The 15,656-nt window shown below is 38.3% G+C and overlaps 4 protein-coding genes across 5 annotated transcripts; all 4 read right to left on the bottom strand.

Moving 5' to 3' along the window:
- Positions 1-892: 892 nt before the first annotated feature.
- On the bottom strand, positions 893-8,359 carry LOC103986516 (transcriptional corepressor SEUSS-like). Of its 2 annotated transcripts, none has more exons than XM_065109930.1 (11): positions 8,174-8,359; positions 8,005-8,090; positions 6,773-7,888; positions 6,548-6,667; positions 6,317-6,365; positions 5,939-6,153; positions 5,758-5,826; positions 5,536-5,633; positions 3,539-3,632; positions 2,321-2,390; positions 893-1,834 (listed from the first exon to the last, which is right to left on the bottom strand). In XM_065109930.1, the coding sequence occupies exons 3-11, from the start codon at positions 7,748-7,750 to the stop codon at positions 1,002-1,004; spliced, it is 2,526 nt and encodes an 841-aa protein (XP_064966002.1). In that variant the 5' UTR covers positions 7,751-7,888; positions 8,005-8,090; positions 8,174-8,359; the 3' UTR covers positions 893-1,001. The 2 variants fall into 2 exon arrangements, with proteins under 2 accessions (XP_064966002.1, XP_064966003.1); XM_065109931.1 differs by having other exon boundaries at positions 8,005-8,073.
- Positions 8,360-11,236: 2,877 nt separating this feature from the next.
- On the bottom strand, positions 11,237-11,923 carry LOC103986517 (proline-rich receptor-like protein kinase PERK2). The gene has a single exon (XM_009404534.2). The coding sequence runs from the start codon at positions 11,921-11,923 to the stop codon at positions 11,237-11,239; it is 687 nt and encodes a 228-aa protein (XP_009402809.2).
- Positions 11,924-12,693: 770 nt separating this feature from the next.
- LOC135611892 (protein TRACHEARY ELEMENT DIFFERENTIATION-RELATED 7A-like) lies at positions 12,694-13,611 on the bottom strand. Its single transcript, XM_065107539.1, has one exon. It carries the CDS (start codon positions 13,582-13,584, stop codon positions 12,871-12,873), a length of 714 nt encoding a protein of 237 aa, XP_064963611.1. The 5' UTR covers positions 13,585-13,611; the 3' UTR covers positions 12,694-12,870.
- An 816-nt stretch (positions 13,612-14,427) lies between these two features.
- Positions 14,428-15,000, bottom strand: LOC135611615 (protein TRACHEARY ELEMENT DIFFERENTIATION-RELATED 7-like). The gene has a single exon (XM_065107249.1). The coding sequence runs from the start codon at positions 14,998-15,000 to the stop codon at positions 14,428-14,430; it is 573 nt and encodes a 190-aa protein (XP_064963321.1).
- Between the last annotated feature and the right edge of the window lie 656 nt (positions 15,001-15,656).

Raw genomic sequence — 15,656 nt, 5'->3', positions numbered from 1 at the left:
CCGACCCAGCAACCCAAATTGACAGCTGAAAGCTGTCGGATTGTTGCCCAGAATCCAAGATCCAGTACATCAACATCTTTATTAGATTCCTTCATGTCTCAGCTAACTGGGTGTCATCATGTCACTCAGCTCCTTCACTCATCACTTCAGCTGAAAACAGCGAGTGTCTTAGATTTCCTGTTTCTTGGATATTTGCTTTTAACTGTGCCCCCACTACCCAACTCTGAGTCTACTTCGGTCATAATCTCTCTGCGTTGGTTCACTATCAACTGCAGTCTGAGGAACTCTGACATAGGTTCACTTGTAAGGTGCTCGATGGAATGCCTTCAGAGGCTATGTGAGATATATGGTTAAAGTCATAGTCACAGTAACCATGTCTTTCTATCCACTTGAGACAGCTCAAACCTCTTCCCGAGTCAGGTAATCCGTACAAGATAACATAAACCAAGATGAATGAGACTGCATGTCATGTAGTCTCCTAGTTCAAATGATACATGATAACACAAATAACTATTGTTCAGGTAGGTTCAAAGACCGAGAGAGCATAATCTTCATTACCCAAGTGCTACAGAGATTTTAGGAAGAAAAACAAGGATATGTCAATTCAATTAGTTCATGCTTGGACTTTAATACAATCACAGCAAGAACAAGGTACATTAATTCATTCAGTTTTAATGGATAAATAAACTACAATAACAAGATCAACAATTGTTCATGTAGCTTTAGAGAGCAAGTCAGCATGTAGCATGGATTGGATTCTATCTGTATTAAGTTTACCACTAACAAACTTGCATGGTTGCAAGCACACAGCACCGGCGTAAGACAAAGGAAACAAAATCACTGCAATTCTCATTCACATATCTCTGCCCTTCGCAATCATAAACTCTTTCAGTGCGTCAAAAATTTTTATATAAAACAAAAGAATGTTGGGTATAGGACTTACAAAGAGCTCCTCTGGAAAAATCTGATGTTTTCAAGCAACTCCTTAAACTGTTACCATATCATTGGGAGAGTTCCTGAATTAATTGAAGAATGTCGAAGTTGTCGAGTGGTTCAAGGCCATCAAAAAGCCTGTTCATATCCTCCTGCTGCTGATGGATCACATCGGATGGATCATTTGACCTGTAGTTTATCCCAGCCTGTTCATTCATAGCCACAGTGTTTTTTGCCATTTCTCCTCTTGATGTTCCAGCAGTTTTCAATGGTCTAATTTCACCAGTGATTCCTGATCCTGTTCCACTGACGCCCTGATGGCCAAGGGAGCTAACACCAGTGCGCTGAGAGGTCATCATCTCTTGTAATGTCCGATCAACACTAGGGCTTTCAGTTGGATCATCTTCTTGAGACTCTGTTAATGGCTGTTTCATGGTAGACGCTATCACAGGTGAATTAACAGAGTCTAGGTGACCAATGTTATCAGAGGAAGTGAGGAAATTGTTCGACGTGGAGGGTATGGAAGATGGAGTGCGAGGAAAAACATTAGGCTGCGACTGACGCAATGAAATGGAGCTAGCTGGTGGTATCGGAACAGTGTTCCCAGTATGTGGACCATTTACATTGCTACTCCGGTTGTCCTGCCTTGAGTTCAAAGAGTTCTGACGGAGTCCAGCGGTGGTAGTTGTGGTACAGGTGGAAGGTAAATTGTTAAGGGTATTAGCAACACTCGTTAGACTACCACTAGCTGATAAAAGCTGCACACCAGTTGCATAAGCAGATGTCTGATCACATTGGCTTGTATATTGGGGAATTGTTTGCTGAACATCAGGTTGTTGGACTTGTTGAGAATGGAGCACCGAAGAAGAAGCAGTCCTCTTCGGGAAGTTGATCAAACTATCTGAATGAAAAGAAAAGGATCAGAAGATGAGATGAGACTTAAATAGGAACAAGAACCAGCTTGAAAAGAAAGTAGGAAATAAGAATCATAAGAGTTTAGCCTAACTAATTAATTTACACTTGCAATCACAAAAAAACGGTCCCACACACACACATTTTTAGTTTTAGAGCAGTCTCCTAATCCCATGTCAATGTGAGGAAATTGTCAAGTGTAAATGGACAAACATCAAAATGTAATTTAGTGTTTCTACAGGTATTCAAACTCTTAACTATATGCATGCCAAATCACCCACATGAAGCACACTTTAATTCCAACTTTCCAATGCATTGCATAGATATTTTTAACTTTTAGATAATGATTTAAAGTGTGCTACAACAAAATCTTCGACTAGATTGTCCTATGGAATCAGCCAAATTTACAGCATCAAGCAATCAAAGTATCTTTTATGAGAAACAGATTTAAAAAAATAGCAGAAGCAAACTTTACCTATAGGGCCAGTCCCTGTTTGTATGCTATAATCAATCAGATCTTTCATGCTGTCGAGCACCTCCAAAATCTGTGTATTATTGAAAAAGGAAAACCAACACTTAGTTTTCTGTGACTTGCTTGAATGATACATTCTGCTTTTCAAAATTTATTACAACAATGAGTTCCTTGTATCTAGAATATCTTGCAAAAATGCTTGTTGGATTCATTTAAGAATAAGTATGAGAAAGACCTCTGATCCTGCTTATCACTAGTCAACCATAGTTTTGTTATAATAAAAAAGGTAACTTGTCAGTCACAATTTTATGCATATGCCGCTCTGATCAAAATCTTTTTGGAATTGTTTGCATGACAAAGGAGACAATTAAAATTTGCTTAATGACAACACAAGTAAGCAAGCTCACAAGCCTCACATGACCTTCCCATTTCTTGCAAGAGCCTTTCTTTGTCATAACTTTGTAGGCCCAGAGGGAAGTATGACATTATATAATAGAAATAAGAGATGAAGTCCCTGAAATGTTTTTAAATGCTGATTAGATGGATGCATAACAAATGAAATTTATTAGTCCAACCAAGTACCGATATTGAAATGTATAGCCCCATATTGGTACATGTTTATTTTTATTATTTTATTCAATGTTACAGACCATACAAATCAATACGCCACCTGGTACATTGGTACCTACTTAAACCAGTATTGGATGGTATTTAAATCCTTGTATGTAATATAACTATTATTATGTATGAATACTTATATTCATACACGAAACATCAATAATATCTATGCATGAAGTATATAGACATGGCTTGGATTAAAATAATTCTTCTATTCACTTTTTGTGTTAAATTGCTAGTATGAACCATAGTGTATGCTTCAACCATAATGTTAATTTCAATACCATAATAATCAAGGTACATCGAAGTTATAATTTTTCATCACAGCATGAAAATTATATAGCATATACTTACTAATTATAAATATGAAGTGACTGTGTTCAGTTTATCTCCTAACTAGGCTTAAGATTATATTTGTTTCCTAGGGCCATTTAGTCCATTTGATACAAAGGATTAAAAGTTTATTGAAATAAATCTATCATCAACCTATGACAGAACAAAGGTTATGTAACAAATTATGCAAGAAATTTTTGGGACAACAGTACAAAAATTGTTTTGAGAAGACCACCATCACAATATGAAACTGAACTAAACACAGCCTACCTGAAGGCAACGAAGATAACACTTCTTGTTGGCCAAATCATTTACCACTGGCACCTCCAAAGCCTTAACCAATTGACCAGCAGTTTCCATAAGTCTATATTACAGATTCAGAAAATCAAAAGAAATTTTGATTATTTAAATAAAAATGAATGCGGCAGAAGCTTATTCACATTAAGAAACCAATCAAACACAGGAGAGCAAAGCAACATACTATAAGCCAAAAGGTGGTCAGAAGCGAAACAAAGAGAAATTCACAAACTAATATAAACAAAACAACATCCTTAACATCATTGGAGTTCATTACATGAACCTTTCTCTTCTTTTCCAACAGTTTTCTTTGTATCCTGTAAACTGGTGATTTTACCTGACCCAGAGCATTTAGCGAGTGAAAACCACTATAATCAGTTGGCATTTTAGTCTCATGGACCATGTAACTAAACATGGATACATTAAGTTAACAAAGACAGTTGCTAAGGCACTCTTCTTCCCTGGCCAATTCTCGTTCATATGAACTCATTGTTGTATAGACTGTGTAACACCAAAAAAATGCCCTAAACCATATGTCAAAAATTTTCAGGTAAACAATGTCTCCTAACAAGAATTGATGCTTGATCTCTAAGTATTACATAATGAGTGATGCAATGTAAAATTTTTCAAATTTATCAGAAATGGTGCAAAATTGCCTGGTAAATGAAGATGCTGCGATACTCATATTTAAATATGCACATAATGCAGAATTAGCACACCAATGAAGATCCATATACTTTTATCTTTATTCATGTTAAACTGTACTGTGTAATTTAAGAAGGTAATAAATGTAGAACCATATAAAAATGTAAAACAAACAAATGATGCTAACCATATGTCAGCTGCAAAACTGGTAGCTTACTTAGCATATGCTAATGTTAACTACTATGGGGTCTTAAGTATAAAATGTAGGATACATGTGAAAATGGATATAACTAAAAGCAATATCAATAATGTAATATCTTGCTTATCCAATTATAGTGCATGGTTACCGTAATAGAATCAAACAAGTAGCAAGCTCATGCCAAAACTAAGAGTGGTACAACATATTGTGATTTATCATATCAAAGACCCACAGAAACAATAAAATTATTTAAAGAGTAACCGATGTACAAGACAATCTTTTACTATGTTTAATTTTTGAAATATAACAATCGTACCAATCACATTATGTTGGAAGGGAGCTGACGACAAATAAATCTTGATAACGAGAGATGACTTGAGGTGTCAGCTGAAATATGCAAGTCTGAACAATAATTGGCTACCAAGCCACACAAAATTTCCCATGTACAATATCATTGTGTATATACATGTATAAAGAACAATATGCATGTGCATATCTACATGTAAATACATACCCAGATATGAATTAGTGTATGTAATATTTTTATATGTATACATGTATATATGAGACAAGAAAAGGTCTTTTGTGCATATAAGAGCCAAATCAGAAAACCTTATTTCTCTTCCTAGCTTATCCACATGCATGCCTTTAGTTAAGCATATGTGAGGTATGCAAGAAAGCAGGTGTGTTGCCCCAGCAAGAAAAAAGACAGTAAGCTGGCGCATACACCATTAGCCCTAAGCTATGATGAAACTAGTACAAAACCAGCAGCAATAGTATTCAATATCACAAACAGATAAACACATTTATTGCCTCGGTTCAGGTGCAACACTTTTTTATCTGCTTGTTACTCAAATTTGGACGGTGTTAAGAATTATCGATCCACACGTCATGGAGGTTCAACTAAGATTTTCTAAAACTTTTCATACTTCTCTTGAATTGAATTAGCCTTGTGGAAGGTGCAAGGACATCTAGATACATGCCTAAGACTTATCTAATATCTAGGGAAGAAAAGTGGGAAAATCAGGGACTTGTCATTTAACATTAATAATATAGCAATTTGAAGGCAGTGTGTCCATGAAGAGATTAAAAGGCACAACCAATATTGTGGATACAGCATACTTACAATTTACAGGTACGTTCTAATTCCCAAGCTGATAAACCAAAAGTTGAGTTTTGCACCGAATTCTGATATTCCTGAACCAGGGCATTAAGTCGATTTACCTAAAAAGTAGATACCACATTACACTGGTTCTAGACTATAAGATTGTGTACTAGCAGGCCAATGCAAAAACAAAATCACAACAAAGATAGCACATGTTATTTGTACAAAAGCATCAGTTGATACCTGAGGCATGAATAGTCGTCGAGGAATAAACTCCTCATGATGTCTAGCACAAAATTCCCAGGAACATATCTAAACATAGAACCAGAAAATGAATACATTTACTACTGTCAAAATCACACAAACCAGAATCTCGAAAAAGAATCGTATGTAATGCAAAGATAGCCTCCTAGTTAATATATACCTTCAGCTCAGGAGAGAAAACAATCCTTAGGTGACCTTCACGTGCCACCCTTAACTGCTCAAACACACTCTCCTGAACTGCTTTAGCATATTGAAGGACAATCTGACCTGCTGCATTTTGATATTCTTGAGGCATATCAACATAGAGTAGTTCCTCCAAAATACCACTAGCATACTTGATTTGTAATAGCCTTGGTAGAACTTCGACATTTGTCACTATATAAAGACAGATAACCAAAAGAAAACAAATAAATGACAAAACATAGTTTTAAAGTAATGAAGCTCCATCAACAGAAATGATATCATGGATACTGATCTCAAATGATTATCCACTTAACAACAGAAAGTCAAGATAGGAAGTAATAAAAATATTACATACCAACGCCACGAGCAGGTTTGCGATTACATATTTCACATTGCCATATATCCTGGAGAGTTATAAGTATGCATTCGTCAATTTATGTGTCAAGCCTTACGAGGGAAAAATAAAAGTTGTGCACCAGGCATATGAATGGCAACCAGTCCATTGACATCCGAAGTTTAAATTTGCTAGAATGTTATATAAAATATTTTTCACAGCATGTATTGAAAATTTAACAAGAAAATATACCTGAGGAAAAACGCCAGTAGTTTGGGGTCCATTTTCATAGAGAGAAACACACCACCTCCTCTTGGCATTAGGAGTGAAGTATTCAGCAACAAGTTCCCTCCAAAACCCAATATTGTTATCCTGTATTGTGTGAGAAAGCATTCTAATGAAAGATAAACATAAATAATCACAGCATGAACAACTTAAGATGATCAAATACTTCTGTCTTGGAATAGAGAAGCTTACATGTGGCCTATGCTGCTTTCGATACATGTAATGGGTCAAATGTCGAGCACAGATTCCAGGCTCATACAGAGTGGATTTTACTTTAGGTTCTACAGCTTGCAACTGGTCTTGTTGCTGAGGTATGCTTCTAAGGATCTGCTGCTGCTGTGGACTAATCTGTGCAGATGCTGCCTGTAAAGGTGGACCAGGCATTTGAAGCAACTGTTGCTGCTGCATACTAATATGTTCATATGCTGCCTTTGGACGTGGCCTAGGCTTTTTAAACAACTGCTGCTCCTGCTGCTGTTGCAGGAACAGTGCCGAATAAGAATGTTCACTTTCCATTTTACCAGGGCCCAAGCCTCTACCGGAGTGCACCTGGTGTGGTTCCAAATTCACAGTACCAGTGTGGCACGGAGACTGAGAATGCTGTAGCGGACCATTTTGAGGCTCCATGTTAACAAATGCGGCGCTGCCAAAATTTCCCAACCCTTCCCTGAGCTCTGTTTGCCTCTGCATGTGAGGCATTGAGGATGATCCTTGATAATTCTGCATCATATTGAGCTGATCAGGCTGTGAATGATCCAAAGACATCCGACTAGAATAGAGATTGTGGGGCTGTTGCCCCTGAGCTGTGGGAGAAGTCGAAGTGAACGCACGAGGATCAAACTTTGCAGGGCCTAGCACATCCAGTGCACCTCCGCCGCCACTTTGCTGTTGGAAATTCCTCGATGTGGCCATGAGCCCACCGGCTGCCACAGGCCGACCGCCTCCAGATGAGTGATCAGGGAGTGAAGACACAGTTGAGGTATCATTCAAGAAACTCATGTTGCTGCTGGTGTCTAAGTTGGGGCTAGGAGTAACCAAAGAAGAGGTATGCTGCCGAGAAGGGGCAGATTCAGCATGGTTTCCAACCGGCCTCCCGGAGTTTCTTCTCAGGGGAGAAGGGGGAATAGATCGGCTTCGTTTACCTGGACGAGGAGCGCCTGAGCGCACCATTCTTCTCCAAAGCAAGGTCTATGTATGACGAAGTTCTGAACGCATGATTCAAGAACAGCGTATCCGAGCGCAATATATACAAACAGGAAAGAACGACTCACTTTGGCAAGCCAAAGCCAATAACCCTTGTCTTCCATTCTACAGAGAGAAAAAGGAAAGTAGCATCTAAGCAGAGAGTGAAGTCGCAATGCCATAAAGATTCGACGCTGTGTTCTAAAAATGCCTCCTTTCTATACTTGAGAGAGAAATAATACCGGCAATTCACACAGAACCTCTCGCAAAATCTCATCTTTTCTCGCCGCTGCTTTCCACTGCCGGAAGCCCTAAACCAACCAAAACGCTAAACGAAACTAAGATCAGAAGCAAGGGAGATCAAAATGAGACCTTTCCACTAAGAACAGAAACCAAGAGAAACTAGAGCACCTGCAAAGAGCTTAAAATGCGATTTCTCCCTCGCACGTCGCTCGCTTAGCCCGTCCGACCACTGACTCCCTATCGCCGGAGCACAATCCGGTGACGCGTGCACTCCTTAAAAGTCTGATTAACCGATTTGGAATGCGGGAAAGGCCGCCGAAGAGGACCGCAAGCCAATAACGCCTCGCCGGTTTGACATCCACTGGTTTTCACTATGTTCCAAACTGTGATTTCCATTATTATATATATCGATCTAAAAACTGACGGACAACTCTCTCCCTCTCTCTCTCTCTCTCTCTCTCTCTCTCTCTCTCAATCTTATTTCTTACATGACGAAAAAAACTAAAAGAACATTCAATAAAAAACCCCTCACATATAAGTATTCTGTAGTTCTTAATTTCTTACTGTTCATTTTCAATAAATGTCTACTTCGATTGGAAAAGTGATTTACAACTTTCCTAAATCTAAATTCTTGAATTGGCTAAGAGCAAATAAATATAAAATAATTTATAACTTTCGCATTTTTTTCTCTCAAAAAACTAAAATGCTAAGAAATAAAAAGGATGATTTTTTTTTTTTTGGAAAAGCCCAAAGTGGATTTGGCAAATCCTCTCATCTGTGATTTAGAAGAAAACCCCTCAAATTTCGCTTTTATTAGTTCTCTTTTAGGAGAAGATTTAAGAAAAAATAAAAAGTTATTTATAATTTTCTGTTTTAATCATTTTAATTATTATGTTGGTTTGAGGGCAAAAAAAAAGGTGATTTAGTAGAAACACCTTCCAATTTAGACTTTAAATAGTTTCTACTTTTTTTTATTTTCATTTCCATCAAATGTCTATTCTAATTTGAAAAGTGATTTACAACATTCTTTTTTTTTTTCTCATCCTCAATTCTTACATTGACTAAAAATCAAAGAAATAAAAAGTGATTTACAACCTTCTCATTTTTCTCAACCTCAATTCTTAAATTGAAAAATTCTTAAAAAAATCTTTTACTTTTCAAAATTTTTTATAGAATATTTTTACTTTGAAAAAATTTTAAAACAATGATCATGGTTCTATGAAAAGACTATTTTAACCCTTCTTTCATTGTTTTCATCGTCTCGTCGCTGTCCAAAACCCTCACACGAGAGTTCAACATCGCTTGTAGCCCCTCACCTTCTCCATTGCATGAGAACCACCTCCCTTTGACGAGAGCAACGATAGAGATGGGGGCAGAAGGGGTAACAAAAAGGAGGGATAAAAGAGTTATTTAAAAAATATTATTTCAAAAAAAATTTAAATAAGAGTGCGTTGCAAAGTGATTTTTAAAAAATAAGAATATTTTTCAGGAATTCACCCTTCTTAAGAATATTTTACTTTTATTTATTTTTATTAAATAATTATTTTGATTTAAAAAGTGATTTACAACTTTTTCTTTTTTTCTCAATCTCAATTCTTACACCTGACAATTATGCACCTGAATTATTAAGCAGAAACCCCCTCAAATTAGATTTTTACAAGTTCCCATTATTTTTTACCTTTCATTTTTATCAAAATGTATATTTTTTATTTGAAAAGTGATTTACTAATTTGGAAAGTAACTTACAACCTTCTCTTTTTTCAATGCCAATTTTTACACTGGCTAAGAGCAAAGAAATAAAAAATGAATTTCAACATTTTCTTTTTTCTCTCAATCTCAATTCTTAAATTAGCTTCATAGCAAAAAATAAAAATGGTAATTTTTTTGAAAAATCCAAAATGATTTGTCAATCAATTTAGACCTTCAATAGTTCCTATTTGTTACCTTTCATTTTCTTCAAATTCTATTTTGATTTTACAACTTTCTCTTTCTTCACAATCTCAATTCTTACATTGCCTCGAGAGCAAAGAAATAAAAAGTGATTTATTACTTTTTCTTTCTTTTCTCAATCTCAATACTTAAATTGGCTTAAGAGCAAAGAAATAAGAAAGGTGATTTTTTGAGAAAACCTTAAAAGATTTTTTTTCGTAATAGCATTAGAGAGTTATTCCTTTTTCAAATGATAAAAAATGCACTCTGTGAAAAAAAATTGTTTTCCCATTTGAAAAAAAAAATGATTTTATTGCTTTTTATTTTTCATTAAATCTTTCTCTTGTTATAATGCCACATAAGGCCCCCTTATTCTTTTTTCAGATAATTAAAATACCTCTAGTAATTTAAAAAAAAGACAATAGCTTCCCAAGTCAAAATCTTATTGAATAATTTTGGATTAAAAATAATATTATATTGGTTTAATTAAAATTAAAATTGATATATCCTCCTTTTTCTGCTTAAGCTTAAATTTAGGTCCATATATTTAAAAATAATAATAAGTTCATTTATTTATTTTAAAAATAGTCATTATCAAGTTACACTGTTTATCATTGTAATTTATTCAAATTCCCATCATTCTTAATTATTGATTTTATTATATATTTTAGATTTTATAAAATAATTTATTCCAGAGTTTTTTTTAATGATTTTGGATGGCATATCTCAAAATAAAGAATGTTACTTTTCCATAATTTTAAATTCAGGTTTATTTTAAAAAAATAATATTTTTGTTCATTTAAGATACTATAATTTCATTCAAAGATATAGATATTGTAATCGGATCGATGTAACATTGAACTTGTTCGATTGAATTCGATCTAACGCAACGAGATTTTGATAGAAAAATAATCTCTCTTTTTTTTTTTTTTTGGGACCAAAGGTTATCATGATCATTCGGAAAAAGAAAGAACTCTCTTTTAAGCATTATAAAAAAAAAGATATAAAAGAACCTCCAAAACTTTATTTTTTGAGAAATCATCCCAATTAAAATGATCAAATAATTAGACAACAAAAGAAAAGTGTTGTACTAATAAAACTCTAAAACTAAGTTGTTTGTTTCATAGCATACTAATCATGTGAGCGATTCCCCATCAACATAAAATGGAGAATGATCGCATGCGATATCATTCATAGCATACTATATCATGTGATAAGCAACGATCATGCATACGACTCCCCATCAACATAAAATGGAGAATGATCGCATGCGATATCATTCTCCGATCGCACATTTGCATGCTAGCTTTTGTGCTCGAGAACGTCGTGGTGATCGGCGTTAGAAGGGCCGGCTCCGCCATTCCCGCCACTCCAATGTTGTTTCTTCCACTCGACCTCACTGCGTGAGGCTTCACTGATCATCTTGGCCATCCTCATCATCTCCTGCAATACGATATGTTCGTCGATGCCATGGGGTTTTGGAACTGCAGTCTCGTGTACAGTCTCAATGGCCTCCATGTCCACAGTTTTGCCTTTGGCGTTCTTCTTCTTCGTCGTTCTCTTCACGATGCAGTAAACCAGGAGCGCCACGAAGAACGCGAGGAGTAAAAGGCCGCCGAGAGAGGCGACCCCGGCGACGATGGCGGTGTCACGCGGGCCATTTAGACTGAGGCGGGGTGGCCACAGCCTCAGTGGTGGAGCCCGCGGGAACGATGGCACTCTTGGTAAAGGCGGGGAGATTCCTTTGGGCGGAGTTGGGGTTGCCGCCGGTTGCCGCGGAGATGGGGGTGTTGGCTGCGATGTGGCTGGCGGCACTATATCCCGAGGTGGAGGTGGCGGACCTTTCTTAGGAGGTAGGGGTTGTGGCTTTTCCACCGGGGGTGGCTGCGGTGGCTTCGGAGGTAAGGGTTCACGAATTGGCCGTGGCTCTATCTTCGGAGGCCGTGTTAAGCGCGGTATTCTTGGTATCCATGGAATCCCCCAACCCATCGTTCACGATGACGTCTTTATCTCTGTAAACACAATGGATATATAGAGTCATCCACAAGATCTAAATAGTATATTACCCAATGCAAGGTAATATATTTATTATGTTATATTCATGTTAACTATACATGCATACATACATATTAGGTAATATACTTATTAAAGAATCGATCACAAAACATACATCAAATGATTGATATGATATAAACTTGATACATTTAACTATTGTATTTCTATTGTATCAATCATCCCATGATTCATGAGCATGATTGGAGGACACTCACAAGTTGGGGGATGATCATTGGAGAAGGAGAACAACAAGCAATATAATCATTAAGCTATCCATCGAGTAGCAAAGCTGCGACCTGTCATCGGAGCAAGTAAGGAGAGACTGATTGTTGTTCGCCAATAAGAAAGAGTAATTGTTGTCATCGTGGCAACGAGGATGAATTGTTATCTATTGTGTGCATGCAATGTGAGGAGGAGATCGAGGAGATGCCAATGAGAAAACACTATGGGCATGGAGAATCAATCTACCATTGATAAGTTTTACTGGAAGTAAGAAGACTTTGATACCACGAAGAGAAAACATAAGTTGATGCTTTGTATTGCTGAGTGCATGCTATACGTTTATATAGGTTGAGTAGAGCTTGATTATCCTCTAATCATGCTCATGAATCATAAGATGATTGAGATAAGTATATCAAGATTACACCCGATGTCTAACGTTTGGAACTTTCGTTGTTATTACTTATTTGCTGAGTTCATCCAAATTGAATACAAGGAACGTATTACTTATTTGCAAACGAATACAGCTCTTAAATGATCACAATACACACAGAAGGTGACGATGAATGGTAAAAGTATAAACAGGCACGCAATCGAATAACCACACTCGTTCAAGAATCATGCATCTTTCTGAGAGCTCTGGCGACCATTTCTGTTGTCTGCTAGCCTTTGTGCTCAAGAAAGTGGCGGTCACTGGTCACAGAAGGGCCAGCGCCGCCGGTCCTGCTGCTCGAACGTTGTTTCACCGATGCAGGCTCACTAAGTGAGGCTTCACCGGTCACCGCGCCCTTCTTGATCACCTCATGGACTTTGATACCTTCGTCGATCGACCGGGTCGCCAGTTGTTGGCCATGGGGTCCTGGAACGACAGTCTCGTGGACATGCACACGGTCCGCCACGTCCACGTCTTCGCTTTTGGCGGCCATCTTCTTCTTTCTCTTCTTGATGCAGCAAAACAGTGCCGCAGCGAGGCATGCGAGGAGGAGAAGGCCGCCGAGGGAGACGAACACGACGATGATGACGGTGTGGTTCGGGCTCGGTGGCGGCGGCACCAGTGGTGGAGGGCGGACCGGTGCCGGAGGAGGCTGTAGCGGTGGCAGCTTCGGCGGAGGCGGGGCAATCCTTCTTGGCGGTGGTGGTGGCGCTTGCTTCGGAGGTGGGGGTGGCGGGGGGCTGCGGCGAGGTGGTGGCGGTGGCGCTTTCTTCGGAGGTGGGGGTGGCGGGGGTCTGCGGCGAGGTGGTGGAGGTGGTGTTTGCTTCGAAGGTGAGGGAGGTGGGGGGCTCTGGCGATTCGGCGGCGGTGGCATAGACGGGGATACCTTTGGAGGAGGTGGCGCAAATGGACGCGGTGGCATTCGAGGCGGGACGAAGGCCATTATGTTTGAAGAGACTCGAGGACAACTGTGGAGGGGATGGAGAGAGAGGATGGAGTGTGTGGGTATTTGTAGTATCGATCGAGAGTTGGCAGAAGAAGAAGGGCCGCATCGGGTAGGAGATTCTCAAAAGACTTGACTCTCATGCCAAGGCTTCGCAAGGGTGGCTTGCAAACAATTGTTGCTTAGGTTGAGCATTCATGGCCCATTGTGTCCTTGGACATGAACTGGCTGCCTTCCTGAGCATGCTCTTTTGCACAGAATCCCCAGAACCAGACTTATAGCTTACGAGTGTAAGCTATAAAGAACAAGACGCTCTGCATTGTACGCCTTGAGGTACGGTGGGGAAACTGTGCTTGTCATAATCTCTGAGGACTGCTTGTCATTACTTAAACATGAATGGTTTGAGCAAAGATAAATATACACAATGATATGCATATCTACATGTAATATAACATCTTTTTTGCCTCAATCTCAAATCTTAAATCTTTCTCCCTCTCTTTGCTTCGTATTCCTGCATCGGTCCTTCTTATACAAAGACCTTGAAGATTCAATTGCGGGCAGTAAATTTGGCATTTCAACATGGATCATATAGAACGTTGGCGGCGGGAAAGAAACATATAGACAAAGCAGTCTATGTTATGCTCTAAATTAATCGTCCAAATCACACACAAAGAAGCCAATGAAACAAGTATTATTATCTGCAAATTAATACATAAAATAACAACAATAGACGAAAGAGGTGACTGTGAATGGAAATGTAGACATGTAACACTGATTTGCGAACACACAATAGCCTGCTAGCTTTTGTGCTCCAGTAGGTCGGGGTGATCGGACTTAGAAGGGCTAGCGCCGCCGGCCCCACTGCTCGAATATTGCATCCCTCGCAGGCTCTCTGAGTGAGGTTTCACCGATCACCCGGCCCTCCTCCATCAGCTCATGGATTTCGTTATCGTCGTCGATCGCCGTCGGGGCTGCCGGTTGTTGGCGATGGGGTCCTCGAACTGCAGCCTGGTGGACATCCACAGCTTGTCTTTTGGCGGCCATCTTCTTCTTTGCCTTCCTGACGTAGCAAATCAGAGCCGCCGTGAAGAACGCTAGGAATAAAAGGCCGCCGAGGGAGAAGAAGACGGCGATGATGATGACGTCGTGCGCGCTCTGTGAAGTGGTACCTGCTGGCGGCAGTACCAGTGGTGCAGGACTGATAGGCGTAGGTGGCACTCCTGGCGGTGGGGTTGGCGGCAATTGTGGCGCTGGCTCTGGTGGTGGGGTTGGCGGTTCTTGCACCGGAGGTGGGGGGGCTGGCGGGGGATCCGCGGGAGCGGGCGGCGGGGGCACCTCTGGAGGATCTGGCGGACTAAAGACCGGCGTTATATGTGAAAAAGAGAGCTTCACACTTGTGAGTGGCAATTTTTCCATTGAATCGGATGGATATATATAGACACATATATAATATCAAAATAGAATATTATCTCATTTAATAATATATCATATAGCTAATTATCGTAAACACTTTCCTTATTTGCTTATGGCACCCCTCTCTTCAATAGATTTCTGATCAAAAGTAATTATCCCTATTATATTTACAATATATTTGGATAAATTAATTATATTATATGTTCAAATCGATTCCAACTGGACCATTAAAGATTGAACCAAATCAAACTATTTTTTCCATTCGATTTGATTAAGATAAAGTAGTTTGAATCAGAACTAATTCAGATCTACTTAGCTAAATCTATTCAAAACTGATTAATTCAGTTTGATTAATCGGTTAAAGATTTATTATTTAAAATAATTTAATATATATATATATATATATATATATATATATATATATATATATATATATATATATATATATAATAAATTGGTTGAACCAAAATCTTGGTCCAATTATTTATAGTATTTAAAGCTAAATAATTGATAACTTGGTTCGAACCAAATCGATTTTGAACCGATTCAATTCAGGTTTGATTCACTTTTTTTATTTAATTTGAATACCTCTAATATAAGATATATACACACTAATAGAAATTCTTTAACATATAATAATTGATATAATAATATGTCTA

The sequence above is a fragment of the Musa acuminata genome, chromosome BXJ2-5 (assembly GCF_036884655.1).
Source record: "Musa acuminata AAA Group cultivar baxijiao chromosome BXJ2-5, Cavendish_Baxijiao_AAA, whole genome shotgun sequence".
NCBI lineage: Eukaryota > Viridiplantae > Streptophyta > Magnoliopsida > Zingiberales > Musaceae > Musa > Musa acuminata.
The sequence above is the reverse complement of the archived record's forward strand: the minus strand, read 5'-3'. Positions and strand labels throughout refer to the sequence as shown.

Coding starts and splice junctions, on each gene's coding strand:
- LOC103986517 (XM_009404534.2), bottom strand. CDS start 11,923: ATGGGTTGGGGGATTCCATGGATACCAAGAATACCGCGCTTAACACGG.
- LOC135611615 (XM_065107249.1), bottom strand. CDS start 15,000: ATGGAAAAATTGCCACTCACAAGTGTGAAGCTCTCTTTTTCACATATA.
- LOC103986516 (XM_065109930.1), bottom strand. CDS start 7,750: ATGGTGCGCTCAGGCGCTCCTCGTCCAGGTAAACGAAGCCGATCTATT. Junction 6,154..6,316: donor CAAACCTGCTCGTGGCGTTG/GTATGTAATATT, acceptor GTCTTTATATAG/TGACAAATGTCGAAGTTCTA. Junction 5,827..5,938: donor TTTTCTCTCCTGAGCTGAAG/GTATATATTAAC, acceptor TTCTATGTTTAG/ATATGTTCCTGGGAATTTTG.
- LOC135611892 (XM_065107539.1), bottom strand. CDS start 13,584: ATGGCCTTCGTCCCGCCTCGAATGCCACCGCGTCCATTTGCGCCACCT.